The sequence below is a fragment of the Chelmon rostratus genome, chromosome 19, assembly GCF_017976325.1.
Source record: "Chelmon rostratus isolate fCheRos1 chromosome 19, fCheRos1.pri, whole genome shotgun sequence".
Lineage (NCBI taxonomy): Eukaryota > Metazoa > Chordata > Actinopteri > Chaetodontiformes > Chaetodontidae > Chelmon > Chelmon rostratus.
The window spans coordinates 19,604,644-19,626,709 of NC_055676.1; the positions used below are offsets into that span (position 1 = coordinate 19,604,644).

At 44.0% G+C, this 22,066-nt stretch overlaps 1 protein-coding gene across 2 annotated transcripts in view; it reads right to left on the bottom strand.

Moving 5' to 3' along the window:
• The window catches only part of arhgef28a (Rho guanine nucleotide exchange factor (GEF) 28a), a 40,913-nt gene extending 19,304 nt beyond the window's left edge, over positions 1-21,609 (bottom strand). The window contains exons 1-13 of one of the 2 annotated variants that reach the window (XM_041960133.1): positions 21,555-21,609; positions 19,037-19,091; positions 12,335-12,479; positions 11,872-12,249; positions 8,304-8,493; positions 7,436-7,625; positions 6,902-6,971; positions 5,521-5,567; positions 5,310-5,382; positions 2,037-2,152; positions 1,676-1,941; positions 1,424-1,601; positions 1,221-1,332 (exon numbers count right to left, since the gene is read on the bottom strand). In XM_041960133.1, coding sequence (XP_041816067.1) covers positions 1,221-1,332; positions 1,424-1,601; positions 1,676-1,941; positions 2,037-2,152; positions 5,310-5,382; positions 5,521-5,567; positions 6,902-6,971; positions 7,436-7,625; positions 8,304-8,493; positions 11,872-12,249; positions 12,335-12,479; positions 19,037-19,069 — 1,798 coding nt within the window. In that variant the 5' untranslated portion in view covers positions 19,070-19,091; positions 21,555-21,609. Of the gene's footprint in view, positions 1-1,220; positions 1,333-1,423; positions 1,602-1,675; positions 1,942-2,036; positions 2,153-5,309; positions 5,383-5,520; positions 5,568-6,901; positions 6,972-7,435; positions 7,626-8,303; positions 8,494-11,871; positions 12,250-12,334; positions 12,480-19,036; positions 19,092-21,127; positions 21,163-21,554 lie in introns of those variants that run through there. The other variant, XM_041960134.1, reaches the window with a different exon arrangement.
• Between the last annotated feature and the right edge of the window lie 457 nt (positions 21,610-22,066).

The window sequence follows — 22,066 nt, forward strand, 5'->3', positions numbered from 1 at the left end:
TTTCAGTGATGAAATCAGTGGACGATAACAACCTTGACCCCCCACACAGACACAGAAGCACTGACACTGACAGCGGCGTGCCGGATATGCTGGGCCTTAGCGCAGTGTGACGGCTGCAGGTGTCCAGTACTTACTACCAGGGTGGAGCAGAGACAGAGATTTAGACAGAGAGAGGGCCTGAAGGAGAGATCGGCTGTGGTTGACACTGTGGAGCGCAGCATCTACAGGACACAGTGGACAGAGGGCTGCTCACACATCGACTACAGAGGCTGCAAACTATCACCTCGTACAGTCAACTCCAGAGTGACAGCTCTGCATTCACTCTTTCCCGCAGCGGTGCAGGCTCATTGTGAACACTAGGAATCCCTCAAAATGATATTGTTAAAGCATTTCTGACACTTCACGCTTCTTTGCTTTCTTGGAGTTTGAGGCGAAGATCAATACCTCTCTCATTTCTGTCTGTTGCGGTTTTTCAGGAGTGTTATAAGCCAGACTTCTTTGGCGGTCACAGTGCTGACCAAACTCCTGGAAGTCACTGCTTCCACAATTTGTCATTTTTTTACGCTGCTTTTTTTCTAAGAATGAAAAAGGGTTATTTATTGAGCTTTAGAGGTGCTCGCTTATTACCCTTTCGACCGAGCCAGGCTCGCCGTTTCCCCATTTTCACTCTTTATGCTAAGCTAAGCTACCCATCTTCTCACTGTAGCTTTACACAACCTCATGCAACGTAAAATGTGCTGCTGGCATCAAATTCAGGATAAGCATTGATTTACAAAAATCAATGATGCTGATGAGCTAAAACACTGAATATATTGTCTTTGCACTGTTTTCAGTTGAGTATGCATCAGAAACGGATTAGCAAATGATCATATTGTGTTTTATTTATGTTTTAAACCGCATCCCAACTTCTCTGGAATCAGAGTTGCACAAGAGACAAGCGAGAGGTGCTGCTTTTCTCTTCGAAGTCAAGAAAACGAGCAGGAGTATTTCCCTAAAATGACAAACTGTCTCTTTAAGCACATGCGTCTGCTGGGAGTTGACTGTATTTATGTTAGTAGTGAGTCTCTCTACAGTTGAAAGCTGATTTAAAATGAACAAAATGTCAAAAGTCTCTTGTCAACTGCCCCGTAAGTGACGTTAGTTCATGGAAACAATGTTAGTTATGTGTTAGGCTACATTTCTAACTGCGCGATGGAGTAAACAGTCCCAGCGTTACTGACCAGGTGTGACGTCTGAAGCGTGGTTGTCCCGGGCAAAACGAGCGGGACGCAAACTGATTTTGGGCGAGGAGTAGGAGTACGAACGCAGTCGGATCCCCTGGTCACCCGACTCCTGGACGAGGAAAAGGAATCATAAAAACGTGAGACTGACATGAGAGGAAGTGTTTGATGAAAGCGTGCGAGAGCCTGAGGTGGCGTTTTACCTTTGCGGCGTGTTCACATGCCAAGGACGCCGATTGGCTGCGAGTGCAAGTAAGGTCAGGGCAGGGACGAAAGGCTTTGTCTTCACTTTTCTCGACATCTGACGAGAGCGGAGACAGCGGAGACTTTGGCTCGGCGCTGTCCTCTTCACTGTCCACTTCCAGAGCCACGAGACTGGGACTGGAGGAGTAAAAGACCAGGTAAACATATGGGCACTGCCTTCTGATTGGAGGAAATGTACGGATATCTAATACCTGAGGTCGCAGGTGTCCATGGGCGGACTTTCTCCCTGACTGGTCTGCTCAGAGAAGGGGGGACGGTTCAGCCTGGCGAGGGCCTGGTCAGCAGGGGACAGCGGGGGAGAGCAGGGAACAGAGGGGGCGTAGAAATCTTCCGAATAGGGAGGTGGAGTGTCAGTGGCCAGCAGGAGATCGTCCACCGTGTCCCATAACCCGGCGTCCGTCCCCGTGCTGCCCCCGGTCACTCCACTGATGCTGTATTTGATGTCGCCATCTTGCACCTGAGGCGAAAACACAAGGCCGAGGGGAAAGAAGCAATAAATAAAAAGAGCAGAGATGAAATGATAATTCTGGGTTTACAGGCAGGTTGTGTGACCTGTGTCTGCTGTGTGATGGCCTGATGGCTGCTGTTGATCATGGAGAGCAGAGGGTCTGCAGCACGCTGGGTGAACTGGTCCTGGACTCCACTGGGCTGCATGGGATGCCCATTCACTGTAATAAACACGCAGTACTTAGCTCCATTGCAGTTTGTAATAACTCAAACTTCTCTTTGCCTCCCCGCCCCTTCAAGATCAACGACTCCACAGTACTGTACTTTACAAGACGTCTGCTCGGAATTTGTTTTTATTCCGCCGGATGATTGACTGTCCCAGAACACTTCTCATGACCACTATTCATCTCAACATCAGCCAGAAACTTGAATGTCTGGTCGGATACACAGAGCGGCTCTCAGAGTAGCGTGAGACAACCAGATAGCTGAAGACACGTCCGTCTCACAGCGGACAACAAAAACACAACAATAAAAAAGAAGAAAAGCTTCAGCAGATTCGGTTTGTCGGAAAACAGGAAATAAACATGTCATAACATTGGACTGTTAAATCAGATTTACCTCAGTTCTGATAAGCCTTCTGTTCTCCTTCACTCTATATTAGTAACTCGGGATCATTATGCTGTAATTCATTGATCTTTCATTGCTTAAATGTCAAATGTGATGAGACACCCACTCCCTGTTTGACCTTTAAAGGCTTGTTTTCACATATCAAGATTACCAGCAGGCTGGAAAAAAGAAAAAACTGGCTTGTTGACTTGTGTTGAGTCATGCTCGCTTTTATCTGCCGAACAATATTTATGCACATGTTCCCTTTGTGATACTCAGAAATAGAAGAGGAAGGAACCGTGATTTCAACACCTGGATTAGGTTTGAGCTCTTTTCTCAGTGTCACTGAAAACTCCTCCGTGCAGAATTTGTCCAATACTTTTCTGTGTTGCCAAATAACTACAAAACAGCAGCTAAATATTTAACATGAGAAAGCTGACAAAACATGTATTAGTATAAAAAGCATTAGTTAATCGTATATATTGTAATTGAATTATATGCATTTACATGTAAACAGTGTTTTGACGTTGTTGCTGGTCATGGTGGAGCTATTTTAACTCCTCTCAGTACTGTTGTGCATTTTAATCCATACACATTTTGCAGCAAATAAAATCTTTATATGTGAAAGCAACTAGTGACCATAGCTGTAAAATGAATACAGTGCAGCTATAAAGTACATTTACCTCTGAAATGTAGTAAAGTAGAAGTAGGCCTGCAGAGTAGCATAAAGTCTATTAAAGCACCCCAAACATGTACTTAAATAAAGCGCCTGAGAAAAGTAAAGTAAATGTGTACAGAATATGTAGAGTTATATGCACCACTGCTGGCATGACTGCATATCTACAAGGGTGGTGGATGATGTTTCTACTTTAACAATGTGGAAAATTACCTCCGCTGATGAGAGGCCATTTTCATAGCTCTCTGTGCACTCTCCACCCACACTTTGATGTCTGGACCAGCCGTGCCTGCACTAATGTAAGGGAAATCCTGGGCATCACAGAGGCATTTCCTCTCTGCTGCTCTCACACCGTGAATCCATTAGCATGGAGCTCAAACATACGAGGCGGACATCTTCTATACATTCATCGTATTTATCTTGTGCGTCTCTATCCGCCTGCTTTCATCAGTGTGTGTGCGGCTTCGCACACAGATGCAAAAAATCTGCTCTCTGTTTAATTTAAGGGACGGTGACAGATTGAAGCAGCACCGGTCTCAGCTGGTAGACTAATTGTCACACTGGCTAGCTCCAACAATAACTGACACGCACTGAGTTATGTCAGCGAAACCAGTGAAAGCCTTACGATCATTTCTGCAGATCTGGAAAAAACAATAACTCTGGATGACAACTTTGTACCACAGCGACCTCGAGGCGCTCTCATCACAACAGAAATATTCAGCGCAACAGTGAGGTTGATGACTTGGGCGACGCAGAAGAATCTGCCGTCTGCTTGAAGGGGGAAACGCTGGGATCAGTGCCCCCTGTGCTTCACAAAGACACATCATCATACACACACTCCACTTAATGCTCACAACGTTTATGAGCTCGGTTCAGCAGCACCAGAGTCCCTCTAGAGTTTACAACAAACTCTTCATTCTTCCACAACAACACACAGGAAATGGGCGTTCACAGTAACCGTGGCAACCCCTCAAACATTTGAGCATCCTCAGAGTTTTTTACGAGCCAGTGAGCGTTTGTGCTGGCTAAGGTTATACAACCCTGCGTGCATGCGTGTGCTCGAAGAGAATTCAAGGTTAATGCGTGTGGCTCGCCCAAAATGTCAGCCTTTGTAAGCCTACAACGTTTGTGCTTGTTAACGTCCCCCCTCTCAATTCAAGCACAGAGCTCCACTGTCCAGGGGGAGTCGGGGGAGGGGAGTTCAGGGCAACAGGCCAGAGAGGGGGCATCTCGAAGCTCAGACAGAGTCTGAGTGGGACAAGCCTGACCCCATTCCTGTCTTTGTCCCAGTGACAGGGCAGATTCCTGGACTCTCAGACTGAGTCAGAGTGGAAGCCAGACGGGTAAAGACCTCGACCTGCACCGCCTGAAGATCCAGCAAAAATAACACATCTTTTTAATCAAAGAGAAGTGCTCATCGCGGCGCTGCGATAGCTCACCGGGTGGAGTGTGCACCCCCCTGTGCTAAAAGCTGAATCCTTATCGCAGCGGCCCGGGTTCAGTTCCAACCCGCGGCCCTTTGCTGCATGTTGTCCCCTCTCTCTCAAAAGCCTCATCAACCTCAGACAGAAGTGGATCCCTGTTTGTGAAACAGTAAAGTGTATTGATTTCCTATGATGTGATTCAAAACAGAGCTCTGGATATTGTGCCAGCGCCACAAGAGAAAGGATTCCAGTCAGGGCTTCTCAACCAGCTCATTATGTGCTGTTCCCACACCCTGCTGTTCAGTATAGCCACAAATATGTAGTTATGTTTTTTTGCTTCATCATTTAAGCCACATGGAGCTCCTTGCTAATGCCTATGCGAAATAAAAACGTGTAACCAGAAGTTGACGCACGACAGACTAACACTCTCCTCCTCCTCCTCCTCCTCCAAAGAAGGGTCGTGTTGATGGCACGACATCAGGTCCTCTGGATATGACTCTACCATCCAGCAATGGAAGACAGATGCTTAAGTATTATTGCCATAGTATTAAAAATGGGAACTATTTTGGTCGGGATAAGTTGCTCTAGTGCTTGTCAAGCCAAAATGTTGAGACCTTTAGGCAGATCATTAGACTGACGCTGACAGATCGAGTGCGAGAAGCGAAGACTTACCAGATAATGAGGATGGGTGCTCTTCTACATCATCGTCATCATCCAAAGACAGAACAAGCTGTTCTTCAAAAACCTTTAAATCAGAACAAAAAAACACACAGAGGAAGCACGGCTCTCAGGAAAATTCAGCTTTACGTTAAAACAACACAGATTCACAGACACACAACACACTCTGCCACAGACCCACATATATGTGTGTATGCATACTCACATTGTCCACCAGCGCGTGCTCTTCCACTCGGAGCTCCTTGCTAACGCCTGTGCAAAATGAAAATATTTCACCAGAAGTTGATGCATGACATACTCTCCTCCTCCTCCCAAGAAGAGTCAGGTCCTCTGGATATGACTCGACTATCCAGGAATGGAAAACTGGCCAGTGAGATGTTGTGCTCGTGCAAAGCAGCAGGTCCAGAGGAAGAGCACATACTCCCTACTGTGAGGTTGTTATTTCGAGAGGATTAATGGACGGCTGCTGAAGTCGGGCCAGGGTTAAGGTCAATACAGAGGTACACTTCCTGCTTCTGTTTATGAGTCGATACTGCCATCTGCCATCTCTATGGTTACCAAAAACAGCGGCCCGCAGGTTAATTGAGAGCTACCAAATGTGTGTGCGCATGCCTGGGAGAGACAGACAGAAAAATAAAAGGTAGCGGCGGCACTGAGGGATCGCTCTGTGTGTGAGGCTGCATGCCAGCCTGAGCATGTCACCTCAGGAGAGGAAAAACACAGTCTGCCCCCTCAAGTTTTCTCTGCACTCTGTGAGGAGGAAGAAACACACGTCTAAAGGGGAGTGTGCCTTTTATGGTGTCTGCTGGAAGTGTTTTCTCAGTCTCTTTAGGTTGTAAGTGGTGGATGTCTGACCAATGTTTCCTAAAGTGGATCTGTGGTGGTTCGCTCTTCAGCAAAGTACAAGAGCTGTTTGTGCATGCAGAGACCTCTGTGATGGCAATACTAGGGCTGCAGCTAATTATTATCTGTATTATTAAGCAATCTGTTCGTCATTAAGTGTAACAAAAGAGTGAAAAAAAAATGCCCATCATAATTTCCCAGAGCACGAGGGGACGTCTTCTAATTGTTTGTTCTGTCACAAACAAAGCAGCGCAAATAAATTCAATTTAGACCAACATAAAACAGAGGAAATCAGCACCGAGAAGCTGCTTCATAAGTGAATTATAATATTAATTGTTGTCCATTAGCTTTCTGGATGGACTAATCATTTCAGCACGAGAGACGGCAACATCTCTGAGTCTTAATGTGCTCATGTCACTGCACGTGTGCGTGTGTGTGTGTGTGTGTGTGTGTGTGTGTGTGTGTGTGTGTGTGTGAGAGACGTTTGTTTGTTGCAGCTCATGTTACACAGCTGGCACATGTGACAGCTAGCGTGCAGCACACGAGGGAGAACGCAGGTAATGTCTCATGCAGGAGCATCGTGAGTAAACACACACTTGATTACAACCAAGTCGTACTTACTTACAGTTAGCATAATTGAATCCTCACTGATGACCAAACTTCATTATCAGGTGACTGCAAATAAGTCTGACGGTATTAAGTGTCCACTGTAAACAGTAATGTAATGTATGAAGTCACCTTACCTTCAGCACTAGGAAGAAATTCATCTTTGTCCATCTTGTCTACCTCACAATCAGCTTTGAGCACATTGATCTGGAGCAAAAACAAAAAAGAATTGTGGTATTATATGGCTTTGTGCAAATCTATTGAATAAAAAAAGCTGTAAAACTGTAAAAGCAAAAACTACTGCAATCAAATATTTCAACATATCATGCAGGTTCACTCTGCACACGCCACTATCACTGCATCCTGACCTGTCTGTCCTTTTCATGTTACCCCCTCATGTCCTCTGAGTCACAAGCTGCAATAGCTGCAGCGTTCTGCTTGCAGTTACTTGCTCAACTCCTATCAAAACATCTAACTGCACGTTGCCGAGTGTGAGAGCCAAGGGTTCACTGTTTACACAAGCTCGAACAAAACCTGTGCAAACGGCCTTATCTCGACAGCAACACACATTACATCAAGCACAAGAACGCATGGGAATATTTCACAGCCATTTCTGTCCTATATTACATGTGATAACAGGAAGGATTTAAATAAAGGTGGTTTGCTCTCACCCGCTGAAGGACGCCGTGGTCTCCCAGTCTGTCTCGGAGGACCATGATGCCGTCCTGAGGGCAGCTGCCGGGTGTCTGTCGCACAGTCAGGGTCAGAGAGTCCGTCCCGGGACAAAACCTCAGCATGCAGGAGCTGTCGGACCACACACACCACACACCTGGAACAGGGCCGACTGCAGGACCTGGAGGACTGATGAGGAGCACCACGAATCAGAATACAAATTATAGGATGAGAGGTTGACATATGGTGCATTTAATGAGATAGGAGCCTCCCCTGTGAGTCAGCCCTATCAGAGGTCGTCATTAGTCATCATGCGTTCTCTTTGATATGTCACTGGTGTGTTTTGCACATAGTACATTTCAGGACACAAAGCAAGCAGCTGCTGTTACCTTCTAATGACAGATTTGACCTGTTATCACACCTGAAGAATCTCCACTGTGCAGTCAGTAAACTGCTATTTTCTTTTGCTGCCTTTTCTGTACATGGTTTTATCTGTGAGCCTTGTGTGCAGTTTTACCAATAGAAAACAGCAATCAGCTGATAAGACAAAGGTGTATGATCTTTCTATGTGGGGTCTTCTAAAGAAAAGCTGAGCTCATAATAATGTCTGAGTCCTGGCTAACATGGTCTTGGATCATGTTATTTAGCAGCTTACTATTTCAATAAGGAGCTAATTGCAGGAGCTTCACTTGCAATTAAAAAAGGTTCCAGAAAACTTTTAAACTCCTCAAATACTTCAACAAATTCCCTTTAAAAAGGCTTAACGAAGCAAAATGTCATATTAATATAACATATTACGTAAAATATGAACTAATAACAGTCGTATTCTCACAAATGAGAGAGAAGCACATAGACTCGTAGCCTTACGTTGCCAGCACCCTGAACATGGCATGCTGTCTGTCCCTCTGGGCCAGCTGGAGGGGTGTGTCTCCCTCCTGATTGGGCAAGGTCAATGCCCTTTGACCTCTCGGCTGGTGGATTAAGAAACGGGAGAGATGGACCAAACCCAAGCGCACTGCAAGGTGAAGGAGGGTTTCTTTAGGCTGAAGCTCAGCAGCTGGAGAGGAGACAGAGTGAAGAGGGAATGATGTGCAGGCAGAAAAAAGCTGTGCGCTGTACTTTTACCTGAGATTAAAGAGGAACCATGTTGAATCAGATTTTCAGAAGTTATACAAGGCTTTTGCACATCTTACACGAATGAACGTACACGAGTACTGAACTCGTGTACGTTCATCTTAATCGTTCATCTTAATCGAATTAATTCTGCTCCTGCTATTCCCACATAAGGTTGCAACGTTATTACAGTTCATGTGTTGTGTTGACTGACATGAATGTGTTCAATTTCTAATTCAAAGTTCAAAGTAATAAACATCAATAGTGAAGAAAAAACAGCTGTTTACAATAAAAATGTTTTTTTCCACCCGTATTTTGATTATAATTGATTTTTGAAAAAATCAAAAATCACTTTTATTCATTAAAAAATGGCAAATATTAACCATATGTGTTGTATATATTGTTTGTAATTGGGATAAAGTAAACATCCATAAATTGTTATGGCTGTATTGACTTAAAAAGCCAATAATGCGATGGGTCCACAAGACCCACGAACATTGGCTGAGTAATAAAAGCATGAACACCACACAAGGATTAAATAATACTGTTTGGCCCCATTGGTAGAAGAGTGTAGGTCCAAATGACCTACTCATTTATGGGCAAAAGAATTTGACAAGGAACAAGAAAATGCAGTTCAGAAACGCCAAACAAAAGTGTCACCATTACACAGTTGTCCACCAGATGGTGCTGACAAATTGATTTTCCAACTGCAAAATAGCCGCTGAGTATCTTGGTTACGATTCCTAAAAAAAAGTAAATAAATAAAAATAAGTGAGTTGTCAAGATTGTTGATTGTGTAATGCATTGATGTAAAAAAAAAAAAAAAAGAAAGAAAGAAAGAAAGAAAAAAAAAAGCTAAAGGCTGATATGTTGGAAAGTCCCAAAAATCAATATTAGCATCAGGCACAAGAATCCAGTATTGGCTATATTATACTTTCGTTAAGTAAATCTTTCCATCCAAATTGAAATTGATCATGGTGTGGTATTCTACACATGCTCTCTTAACTCTGTGCAGACGTACAGATCACCTGCTGCATATGTACGGAATGTAAGACGGTAACAAACTGTTCAGATGAAGGAATGTTGGGCTCCGGGTTACATAAGTTCCGGACTGTATTAAAAATTACTATCTAGAAAAACTGGATGTTTCACTGAGTCAACACTTGCCGTAAAAAACACCTGCTGCCTTTTGCCTTGTGTGCAGTGGAGCACAGGGGAGCAGAAACAGTAAGTATAAGGGCATATATATACAATCCTGATTGGTCGTGACTCTGAATGATGCTTTCAATTGCACTCTCTAGGTGAACGTCATGTAGCAGCGCAGGGTAGCAACAGCTTGGCACAAATGCTCCATATACGCACTTGTTGTTTTGTAAGCACAGGATGAAAGGCTGTTTCAGAGAGGACCAGAGGTACTTTATCTTTGGGCCTTCCCTGTAAGTGTGGGTGAGAGCTGAAGGTTGCCATGGCGCTATCTTTCAAACCCACAAACAATGCGCAGAAAAAAATCAACTCTTATTCTCTCTTTTTCCTCCAATTTGTTGCTGGAGCCCTGAGATGAACTGAAACGCCCCGTCACCCCCACAATGGCGCCGTTAATTGTGACCCAGTTTCGACCGACTGAGAGGAGTGAATACTGAACATGCTCTTCATGCAAAGTTCAACTAACAAGAATGTCATTGTCAAACAGACCAGCAAATAGTGCAGAATAGAGGGACAAGGGGCTGACAGCTACTTTGCATCTGAACCTCACCCATGTTTTGCATGGACATTTGCTTTTTTTCCACACAAGCTATGTTCTGTACATATACTGCACTGCTGTCCAATGAGAGGGCACCCACTAAGACTGTACGCAGCCTTCAGCAGAGGACTGAACCGGACATGTGCACTTGCTGCAGGATCCAGTCTGGCTCTGGTGTCACTTCTTTTTTCCTCCCATGCTAAATAATAAAAACTACAACTGTAAGTGGGCAATAAACTATCTGCACCATCTCTATAAGATCAGTATATTTTTCCATACTAGGGCATGTGATGTCTTAAATGACTTTAAATCTCATTGAAAATGCACCTACAGCATGTTCAATATACAGTAAAACCTTGGCATGCTGCGAGTGTTTCACCCTTGTTTCTTCATGATGAGGAAACACTGCGCTGCTTTGAAAACGAAACATCATAAATAACAAAACGCCAAAAACAACTCTGACACAGCTGTGCAGGGCTGCGCGAGTGCAGTGCAGAGGAGGATTGTGGGAGTTGATTTAATAGACACAGAGGTCTGCAAGACAACTCTAATCTGACTGAGGGGGAATAATGGCAGTAATTGCTCCTTCTTTGGAGCACAGCGGCCTCTGCCCGGCTGGCTGGCCGGTCCTGCTCATCATGTGATGAAAGAGTCGGGCTGTGCAGTCAGATCTCATGTCTCGGTTGAAACCTACTGAACACCAGAACACCAGTGCAATGATATTAACCAGAAGGATTCATATTGTTTGTCCCTTAAAAGGTCAGTTCACAAAAATTACATTTTTTGCTTATCTCACAAATTGACAAATTGAAATCAAAGATTTACTCTTTGATTATTATTTGATTATTCCTTGATTAAAAGAAAATCTGCAGTCATGATTAAATTACCCTGCTCCATAGAGAGCTAACAATAGCCAGCTAGCATATGTTACTGTAGTTGCAGATGAATAGCTGACAGGGCTAAGTAGCATAGCATCTTAGTAGCATATCTCAGACACAGAGACTAGTGACTTTAAGTTTGATCATTTGATGATAAAAATGACTACGTTATAAACGTTAAAATATGCTTATGTGGAAATCAGGTTACTAGTTTGAGCAAAAATATAAATTTTCTGCATGATGTCTGCAGGTAAGGGTTAAAAAAATCAACATTAGCATGTCTTTGCAAGCTTTGCTCATGAAAACAGGATGGATATCTCAAAAACTGGGCAAATTAGACCAAAACTGCGGCCAGATAACACTAGAGTTAAATCACAAAACATGGGTTTTTGAATTTAGTGAACCAGCTGTTGGGAAAAGAGAAACGAAAAGAAAAGTTTGGAAGTTGAGGAGCTGCAGACTTTCTGCCAGCCATCCGAGAGATTTCCCCATATCTGCTGAGCAGAGGGGAATCCCTGATATTTAACCTCTGTGGTTTTTCTATGATCTAGGATGTAGTGGAGCACAAACTAGGACGTGAGTGTGCTTTCAAAGTGCCAGAAAGCGTCAATAACAGGGAAGGACAGGAGGGGTTACAAAATTACCTCTGGTAAATAGAAACCTACGAGAGCACAGCTTGTGTTACACTCCTACTTCCTATTACCTTCCCCCGGCTGGCCGTCAGTGTTTTTCCACTGCAGCGGGTAATCCATGTTGGCCATAGCCTGCGTGATCTTCTCATCCAGCTCCCTGAGAGCGCCTTCATCACCTGAACGCCGTCTGAGCCGCACATCCTCCTCACTGCCGTCTAAACCCTCAGCACAGAGCTCCCCGTCAGCTGCCTGCGCCCACGTGGAAAACCTCTTCAGGACCTCTAGGTAGCTCTGTGGGCCGAGCTGGTCCCTGTTTGCACAAAGGTACTCCGCGGCCTCCTGGGCAATGTCCATGAGGTATTCGAGAGATGCTTCGCCATCTATGGGCTTGGCTTGTCCCTCTGTGTAAAAGTAGGATGTGACAGTGACAGCTTCCACAAGGGCATGGCCTATGGGAGACAGAGAGTGACGGGAGGCAGTGAGACGGTGACAGGCAACAGAGAAGTGCTGTTAGAGGTCTACTGGAGGACATACCAGGAACTGTGAAGCAGAGGGTCAGCCCACCATCTCCTCTTCTTGCTGCAGTCACATGTGTGAGTCTAGAGCCTTGTAGTACAACATAAAACTCTGCATCTTCAGGAGCGCTGGTTTGCAACCTTACATGGGCCTCCACCTGTCCCTGAGATGAGCAAAAATCCATTTAATTGTCTTCACAACACAACAAAAGTGTAAAATTCACAGTCTCCAGCATCACTCACAACCAATGTAAAATGTAAATCATCATGTACTGAATTAAGACATTGTAATAGCTCAAATTGAAAGTGAAAATAAGTAAGAGGCCTTGAATGTGCAGCTTTCTCTAGAGGGAGTGTCATGCATATCACCCTGCTCAAGCTTGGTTCACTGTACTGGATGGAAGGGGTAAAAATGGGGCAGCAGGAAGTGAGCTGCACCCTACTGAGCATCCACTTCATGATCCTCCTTCATAATGAGATTCATTATTTCTGTTACATCACTGAACTTGTTTTTTATTGACCTCATCTAAACCCTGCTTTCTCCCCAGCATCACCCCAAAGACACCCACGACTCTCATGAGAGTCCACCATCTGCTGAAGACATGGAGGGCCACGAGGAGCAGAGAGATTTTATCGAGTAGAAGCTCATGTTGTGCACGAACGCAGCATTTAACATTACCATTGCAACACGCCGGAGGAGTGAAAGTGGTGCCTCTTAGTCACTGAGTAAATGTTTTTTCTCCTCAATATCAATATAGATTACCAAACACAGGAACCACAAGATTTACTTCCCCTACCCAGTATTAGTTTCCCCCACAGCATGACCTTTACAAGAGGGTTAGTTCAGAGTGTATCTTTCAAGTTCAAGAGGGATCACATACTTGGAGTTCCACCCTTGTGCAACATCCTTATCTTCTGTTTTCTTGTGCTAAGCTCAGGGTATTATCTTGTGATTTATGGGGTCATCCTTAATTTATTCGTACCGTTCATGTTAAAATGTATTTTTAGGGCCCGCGTCAGTTTAGCTTTGCACATGAAGTATGTAACCGTTTCTCAGGCCACCTGATGCAGACGCATTCGCTGGCTTCTCAATGCACTACTGAGTCTTAATTATTGCAACATTTTGGAGGGAAGGACACATGTACAAGTTGATGAGCACAGCTTAGACTGTGTATGAACAGAGTCTAGAAGCTGTGAGGCTGAACTCGGTTGTTTTAAATGCAAACATCTGCATGCTAATATGCTCACAAGGACAATGCTCACATGTTTACCATGTTCGTTTGCCAAGTAGCACTAAACACAGGTAAAGCTGCAGAATTTTCTACACGTCCTGGTCCTCACACAGTTTCAGGTCACTGAAACTGGAGCTTTTGGAAAACTTCCAGGATGAAGATATTGAGAAACTCTGTTTGCACTGTTGACGTACAAACAGGGAAAACAGAGTTTGAGCTGTTATTTGCTTTGTTTACATGTTAAGTGGAATTTATTGGTCAGACCTCTGGTTGTTGTTCTTGTTCTTCTGATTGGCCAAAATGGCTTTGACAACATGGTTCTGGTTATATCGCCCCCTGCTGGTTTGGCATTGCTCTTGAAATCGCTTCATTTGTGATTCATATTTTCAGTTGGACAAAGATTGTTTTTAAACAGTGCTTATGTGGACAGGATTTTTAGAAAGAAGGAGAAAAGGCCATGTATGTGTGGACTAAAAATGAGGCTGATGGGAATGTCATTAATTTTGATGGTATTTGATCATAAACCAAATTGAACACATTTAATTTTTTGATCTGATGATGGCACTGGACAAAAAAAAAAATCAGGGCATTACCAAACTTATTAGCTACTATGGTCCAACCTTTACTCAATCTAAAATAAGCTAACATTGGCCTATATGTTGTCCAGGCAGATTTATCGGTCTACGCTTCATCCTGTGCGAGACATGAATCTCATGACAATCCATCGCACAGCTGACGAAACATTTCACTCAAAACCACAAATCCAAACCTCGTGGTGGTGCCAAATGAAGTCAGGGGTCGCCAAAGTCATTAGCCTACATCGTCTGGAAACCGTGAACGGCCGTACAAAATGTTGTTCGAGTCCATCTGGTACTGTAGATATTGAGTTATTTCTCTAAATCAGTGAAAGGTTTGACCTGAAGGTGGTGACCAATGAAAAATCAGGGCCTCGCCAAAGTCAGTGCATCCTCTGGGGACAATGAATGTCTGAATCAAAAACATGGCAATCCATCCAGTTGTTGAGATGTTTCAGTATGAAGCGGCGGACTGACCGTCATCTGTAATCACGGTCAATAAAAGCAAAATACGAGACTAAGATTTGCTGCATGCAAATATGAACAATTTCTTATTCTATGATTCTTCTAGATTTGGCCATTGAAGTACATTTAGGGCTAGGGTGGGATAGCAAGCTGTTTGGAAGGACACAGACAAGGGCTACATGATGTTATTTTCAAAATGCGTCTTGTTAATGTTATTACAGGTGAAAGATTTCTTACACAGCCCCATAAGGAAAGAACATCTTGCCCCTGGCTAACCAATCAATAATAGGGCTAGCATTAAGTCTACAACTCCTCCAAACTGATATCAGTCTGCTGTGCTTCTTGGACCAGTGGGGGAGCAACCACTGCCTTCTCTTTACTTTGCCCCCGGACTCCTGGAGCTTTCAAGAGTTGCAACCTGAGTCCAGTCCATAATGGTTCAAAGGTAGAAATGCGACTGAGCTCTTGTTCTAGCAGGCTGTGGGTTTGTACTGATAATAAAGGTCTGACTCGGGCTGCAGTTTCTCAGCCTAGTGTGTGCACTAAGTGGTTCGCTGCAGTGCCACTTAGTGCACACTTATCACCGTTAATGTTATCAGTGATTGTTTTTCCACCTAACAAAAAGATAAGAGCCTGTGGTTTGTGCAGCCTTCCTGATTTCTTCCTCGGCTGGCTCAACATCAGCAGTTATTTTACACTCTGACAGCAACAGAACTTCAGTAATTTGATTAAAATACAACAGAACATCATATTCATTCTCACTAGAATTCTTATTGTTATCTGACAAGTTGTATCCTGATGTATCACACCGGCAACAAGTAGCTTTATTTATTCTCCTTCTTTGCAGCTATTAGATTTAGATGCCTTTAAAAGACACAGAAACATATGTGAACACTTATTTCTAATATCTTCTGATTTGGTTTTCACCCCTCCGAGGAGGATGTAGTTCCCACTCAATTGTCCCAACCTCAGATAATATTGGTCGACACAGGTGCAAATTTGATCAGACAGAATTTGCTTGATCCTAGCTGTATCTGCTGTGCCTCGGGGAAGGGGAAGGAGGACGGCTGGCTGGCGATAAGACGTCAGACCGATGTGATCTATGGCCTTTTCTCCGCAGCTTTATCATGACACAGCCTGATCCAGTAACAATGAAATATTCAGCACCTTGTGGTTTTACTTCATGCCTCCCATATGGACGGTTAATTATGGAACATAAACTTTTTTTTTCCTCACAGATGCAGCAGGAGTTTGAGACAAATCTAAAAAGGTATTTGTGCTGCATAGATTAACTTCATATGACATAAGAACTGGTGGGTATTCATATTTGTTTTCAGCAGAATATCAAACCCAAGCACACGCCGGTGACATGATTATAATCTCCCCATGTTTTTGGCCATTCAGAGGGGGAAAAACAACACTAGATCTGCTGCTTGTGGTCTCCAGGAAACCAGCAGTCATCAGCTTCAGAGGTCTTTGCCATGATCTCCTGAGCGCTACACGTAGGTGACGTCAGGGGAGCAAGATCACTGCCAGTGCAACAACAAAAACAGCTCCAATAACAGCCAGTCCTCTCAGTGAGAAGACGGCGTGACGTCGGCGGGGACAGAGTATTTTTCACTTCCAGTCGAGAAGCCGACACAAATGACATATTGTCTCATTAAGAAAAGTTACTGAACACTGAAGTGTGCTTAAATCCTCATGTGAAATGACACAAAAAGCCGTCTGTTTCATTCTTTATAAATCATTAGACCTGAATGGTTTGACTTTGATCATGCTTCCAGCACATGCTTAGGTCATTCTACCACCTTCCGCAGGCTCAGTGGAATTCATGAACACTCAAACAAGCTAATACATGAAGAAAAGACATTTTCAAACTCGCAAGAATGATTCCCAGTGAAAATACTTTGAATATTTCTAAGTCAAGCACCACCAGAGCAACATGTAGTATATCAGGGGCTAAAAGAAATTCAGTGGGCCAGAATCTCATTGGTTGGGTGTTAGCTAGAACTGTGCTGCAGGCTTTTTCTCATACTCAGCTGAGACACATACCTCTGATTTAATCTGCTGTGCAAATGAGATACTAATAACTAGCCTACATGTCAGAAAATGCTGTCAGTAAAACTGGAGTGGTGCCACAAACATTTCATTTCAAAGGCCAGGGCTGCCAAGTATACACTCGCTGTTGCATAATAATACCAAGAAGTGCCTTAATTTTGTGCAAAATGTTTACTGACATTAATCACGATTAAGACTCATATTGAAGTTTTAGGTCTACTATATTTGAGAAAGCCTCTGTAATAAGAGCACATGGCTATTTGTTCAAGTAAGAGGCTCTTTTTCCCTCTCTTATGACTGACTGGCTTATCAAACATCAATAAACGACTGGCAGGGTGAGTTTGTCTGTTGGTGTGACATGTGCAAAGCAGGGCAATCGCCACAGCACTTAAACAGGGAAAAATCCTATACCACAACACAGACACATAGATACCCAATAGCTCAAAGAGCACTGTGATAACTGTCACCACCACACCATATGGGCAAATGAACAAACATGGCATGAGGATATAGCTAAACTATCTCCACTTGTGAACATGATGTTGTGCTGTGTTGAGCTAATAGCTGCCATAAAGAAACAACAGTGTCTACAGCCGGGCTCTCAGCCACAGTGGTGATTTTAAGCAAAATGCTCACGTCATGCTCACAATAACAATGCCAACATGTTGATGTGTAGCAGGTGTAATGTCTACCATGATCGTCACCTTTGTTTAGTGCGGTAGCATGCTACCATTTGCTAATTAGCACTTAACAGCTCTACAGTGCAACACAGCCAGGCACAGGCGCAGGTAATTTGCCTGCCAAGCTTTGCTTTATTTTGCTCAGATCATGTTTATTTGGTCATTTTCTTTGACTATTGTGCCTCTACCATGGTTATGTAGGCTTTGTAGTTAAATGGTTACTTTATTGTCTGCTTTAATTGCATTTATTATTGGTGTACATTCAGGAATCTGCACAGGGTGTTTTATTTTGAAAATGTACCAGATTCTCAACTCCTTTCCTGTGTAGGATTCACCCTCTAGGGACCATAAATGCCTCTGCAATCACATATTTCAGTTTTAACCAAAGTGGTGGACTGATTAATAGGCTAACAGGCCCACAGTGCCACCGCGAGAGCTTTGCTGTTAGAGATGGTTCAAAACAGAAAAACATGTTTATGTTTTTTTGATGATTTGTTTGTTTTGTTTTGTTTTTTTCTCTCTCGCAGCAGATTTGGACCTCGCACATTTCAGTACACCGGTGTTCTTGCTGGGAGATCACTTTAACTCACACATGCACACGTGTGGACCTGAATGAACAAAATCCCTTTGAGGTGAAGTCCTGCACTGGAGCTCAATCAAACCTCCTCAAACGCAGGGACTCCCACACTCTGCCTGCAATTCAATGCAACCATTTATGCATTGATCTGGCCTAGCAGTACCTGCTATGGGCCTGACACTGTGTTGCATTTGTGGAGGTGCACCATAACACTTTACCAAGGGTGTTACAATAACAGCCTTTATATGACAGCAGTGTGCCGTGGCTTGCCCACACAAAGCCCGGCATTGAAATCTGGATCTCATTCAGCAGCGAGAGTTGCTCCCGTTGAGCTGTGACCTTAGAGGGTGGAGACGCCACTTCCTCTTAATGGAGAGGTGCATGTGTAAGTGGTAGAGCCCGTAATGATTCACACGCCTGGGTTTCATACCGGTCCTCAATCGGCCTCTGTGAACGAGAGGAGGCAAAGGTTTTGGAGCCGCCCCCCCCTCTGAAACTGGTGACACAGCAAAACAAGCAGACACTCTGCTTACCAGAAATCTGGCAACGCTTCAGTGACTGGCCCACCCAGGCTTCCACACACACAGGGGAGAATGAGGGTGAGAGACAGAGAGCATGGATATGGTGGATTGAAGGGGAAAAGGAAGACAGATGGAAGAAATGAAAGTAGTACAAGAAACAGAGTTCTACTATGTCAAAAAAAAAAACAATAATTCAAACACACCTGCCTTCCCTGCACTCCAGAAAAATGTGTATTTATTCAATTCATACACTGCCATGCTTCTTACAACACCAAGAAAGAAACTGGTTTGGTCATTCTGGCTCCCATGTTCGCCGTGGGAGCCATGCATTGAGAGGGCCGTGTCATTCGGTGAGCAGGCTGTGTGAGGCCCGGCTTCCCCAGGGACTGAAACCCTCCTGGCTTGAGTTTCACCTGCGACACAAGGCTTGCCAGTCAACCGCTGCACAGAGGGAGAGTCAGGACTGAGAGAGTGCAAAGGGATGGCTGGAGGGAAAGACTAGAGTGCTCTAATTCTGGGGGGGAAATGGGAGACTGCTCTTCAGAGTTCAACTGCACCTCTCTGCTAGACCACCAACACATCACAGACTTGAGTGAAACATATAGGCACTTACATATAGAGGCACCTCTCTTCTGTTCACCTCCATTTTCTCCCCATCCACCAGAAGCCTGGGGAGGAAATAGTCATGTTACTACAATGTTCAGACAATAACAACCAACACTTTTCAACCTTCCTCTGCTTTTTGTCCAAAGTTGTCTCTTGTTGTATCGTTTAATCTACAACCACCTGCAACTAGAAAACAATAGAGTCAAATGTGGTGAAATGGTGAAAATTTGTTGGCTCCCATGGCCAGAAACTGCTGCAGCAGGTAAACTGAGATGAGCTCAGGTGATAACTGATAATGATTTCAAACAGTAGATGCAACAAAATCTGAGGTCACTTTCCAGTGAAATATAAGATGGAACCACTCCTGCTCTGCTCCTTTAGGTAGCTGAGATGAAGCTGCACGAACTGCAGCACAGTCGGTGTCCGACTCTTCAGGCAGGACGCAGCAGCGGAAGAAAGGGTAACTGTATCATCATCATCACACACCTGATCTCCTGTGACTTCACTCGCAGCTGTGAATAGTGCATGACTTCAAAGCTGCACAGTGGTGTCAGCTCTGCAGGCTGTACTTTGTCTAGACACTCATTTGCATGACCTGGTGCCACTCAGCCACGGCGGTTTAATTCTGTGGCTCAGAGGGAGACACTCTGTAGTGAGTCTCCGCCAAATAATTGTCTTTTCTCTTTCAGGTCCCAAGCAGGAGTGCTAATAATCATTTTCACTGTCAATCGCTCGGTGCCCATCACACATTCTCATAGCACAAAGTCTTGAAATGTGTTGTTTTGCCCTACCAACTGTGCACAACCCAGACTATACATATAATTTGACATGTAAACAGAGTAAATGAGGAAAACCTCACCTCTCCTCACACCGGACAAGCTAAAATCAGAGACTTTGTCATTTCTGCTTGAGAAAATTACTTAAAAGATTATTAAAAGATTAAGATTGACACTTTTATACGCAAGTCAGTGCATTTAACATCATAATTCCAGTGGCAGGAGGCACTAACCTCTGAATCTGGGTTAAACCCAAGAGTGCTGTATGTCATTATATAAAAATAAAACCATAAAATGACACGGCCGATGGACACCAGGACCCAGTGTCGTCACAGCAGGTCCACTCACAATATACTGTAATGATTGGGTCCTTTGGGTTTATCTAACAATAATATCACTATCACGTTTGCGTGCTGTAATATTGTCTCCAAAGGACATCTTATCTATAGAGGAGTGCAGTGCCACAGGCCTGGGTGTCTGTGTTTTTAATCCTATTCGTATCAGTGGGGTCACACTATTGTAAAGTGGAACTAGAGGAGGCTTATGTGTCACATTGTAGAATAAACAATGTCCTCCGTTGGCAGGTTGCACCCAATTACATCAACAAACGTCAATATTCTGCTATGCCCGTGTTTGCGGAAGGCTTAAAGACGTAATCCGAATCCACACACAGGAAGGATCAAGATCCGTCTTGATTTGAGCTTCTTGAGTTCAAAGTTTGGAAACAACTTTTGAGTCATCTGCGGGCAAACCGACATGACCTAAATAAGACGCGGTGGCTGCTTGTAAGGACAAATCTTAAATCCAGAGTCCAGTTTTTCTCGTTTGCACAAGAACTGGTGTCAGTCATTGTCCTCAGCATGACTTCAGCCTCTGAAATGTTGGATGTGAATAGGAGACCTGACCTGGCTGGTGGCCACGCACTCCAGAACAGAGCGTGAGAAAAGAGATTACACATAACAAGAGAACGCACGCTGTCAAAAAGCATTTGGGAAGCTCATTTTGACATCTATATATGCGATGCAAATACTTTCAGACGCGAGCAAGTTGATCCTGTTGTCCTGAACATTTTTTCAGGTGATGCATGATTGAATAATCTAATTCCTCTCACATGACAAGCTGCAATCAGTCATAGGCCGAATGAAAAGGTGGCGCTCTCTGCTTTCAGCTCTTTGTCATCCTCCATCATACGGTGCATGGAAATGTGTCATCGTGATCAAACGGTGCAAAAACATTCTTTCAGACAACTTAATGAGTACATCAATAGGAACACAGATATAAATCTTATAAAGAAACAAGGTTAAGTGCAAACAATTAGTCACCTCTATACCCTTACAGTAACACATGATGACCTCGCTGCAAAGCCACTGGAAGGACTAGTCTATAAAAGAAGTGAGAACAAGAAAAATGACTCCATCAGCATTGAAATATATCCTTCAGGAACAATCAATGGCCTCTACTGCTTTCACCAGGAAGTAACTCCTGCAGTCAAACCCAGTCAGTGAATGCAGCAGGGCAAAGAGGTGGGAGTTTGAATCCGCATACATTGGAGCTGCTGGGTTTGTGACAGTTTACCTGTGAACGCACCAGCATTCGATCGTCTAGAAATCAATAAACCGACAGATGTTAGAAAGTGAAAGTGGGCGTCATCTCGATAATCTGACTGCACGGTGTTCTCCTCTTTAAGCTTTTATTAAAAGCTTTTTTTTTTTAACTTTTCCCCCAGAAGATGAGTCAGCGTGCCATTACCTGCCGTCGTCTCCCGCAGCCCGCAGCGCTCCGTCCGAATCTGTCGAGAGCTGAAAAAGCCTCGTTATCCAAAAAAAAAAAAAAAAAAACCCTGAAGTTTCTCCGCTGCTTCTCCGCTTAATGAGCAAAGACTTTCCCCACCTTTAATCCACACTGATGTTTGTACCAGCTTCAGTCGTCTCTCCGCTCCGGGAGGGAGTCGGTTGGGAGTTTGTTTGTGGGTGTCACCAGAGTTGCGTCTCCTCTCTGCGGCTGTCCTCTGGTCCGCCCCCCCTCACACACCGGGCGGCTCAGCGGGGATGAGGTATTCCCACGACATGATTTGTGCTTGTATTTTCCCCATTACGTTTATATGATGTGCGCTACATTTACTGTATAACCTTACCGTACTTTATGGTGCACCCAGTGGTGGAAGAAGTAGGACTTTTGCTCAAGTAAAAGTACGAACACCACAGTGTATAAATACTCAAGTAAAAGTCCCGCATTCAAAATTTAACTTGAGTAAAAGTACT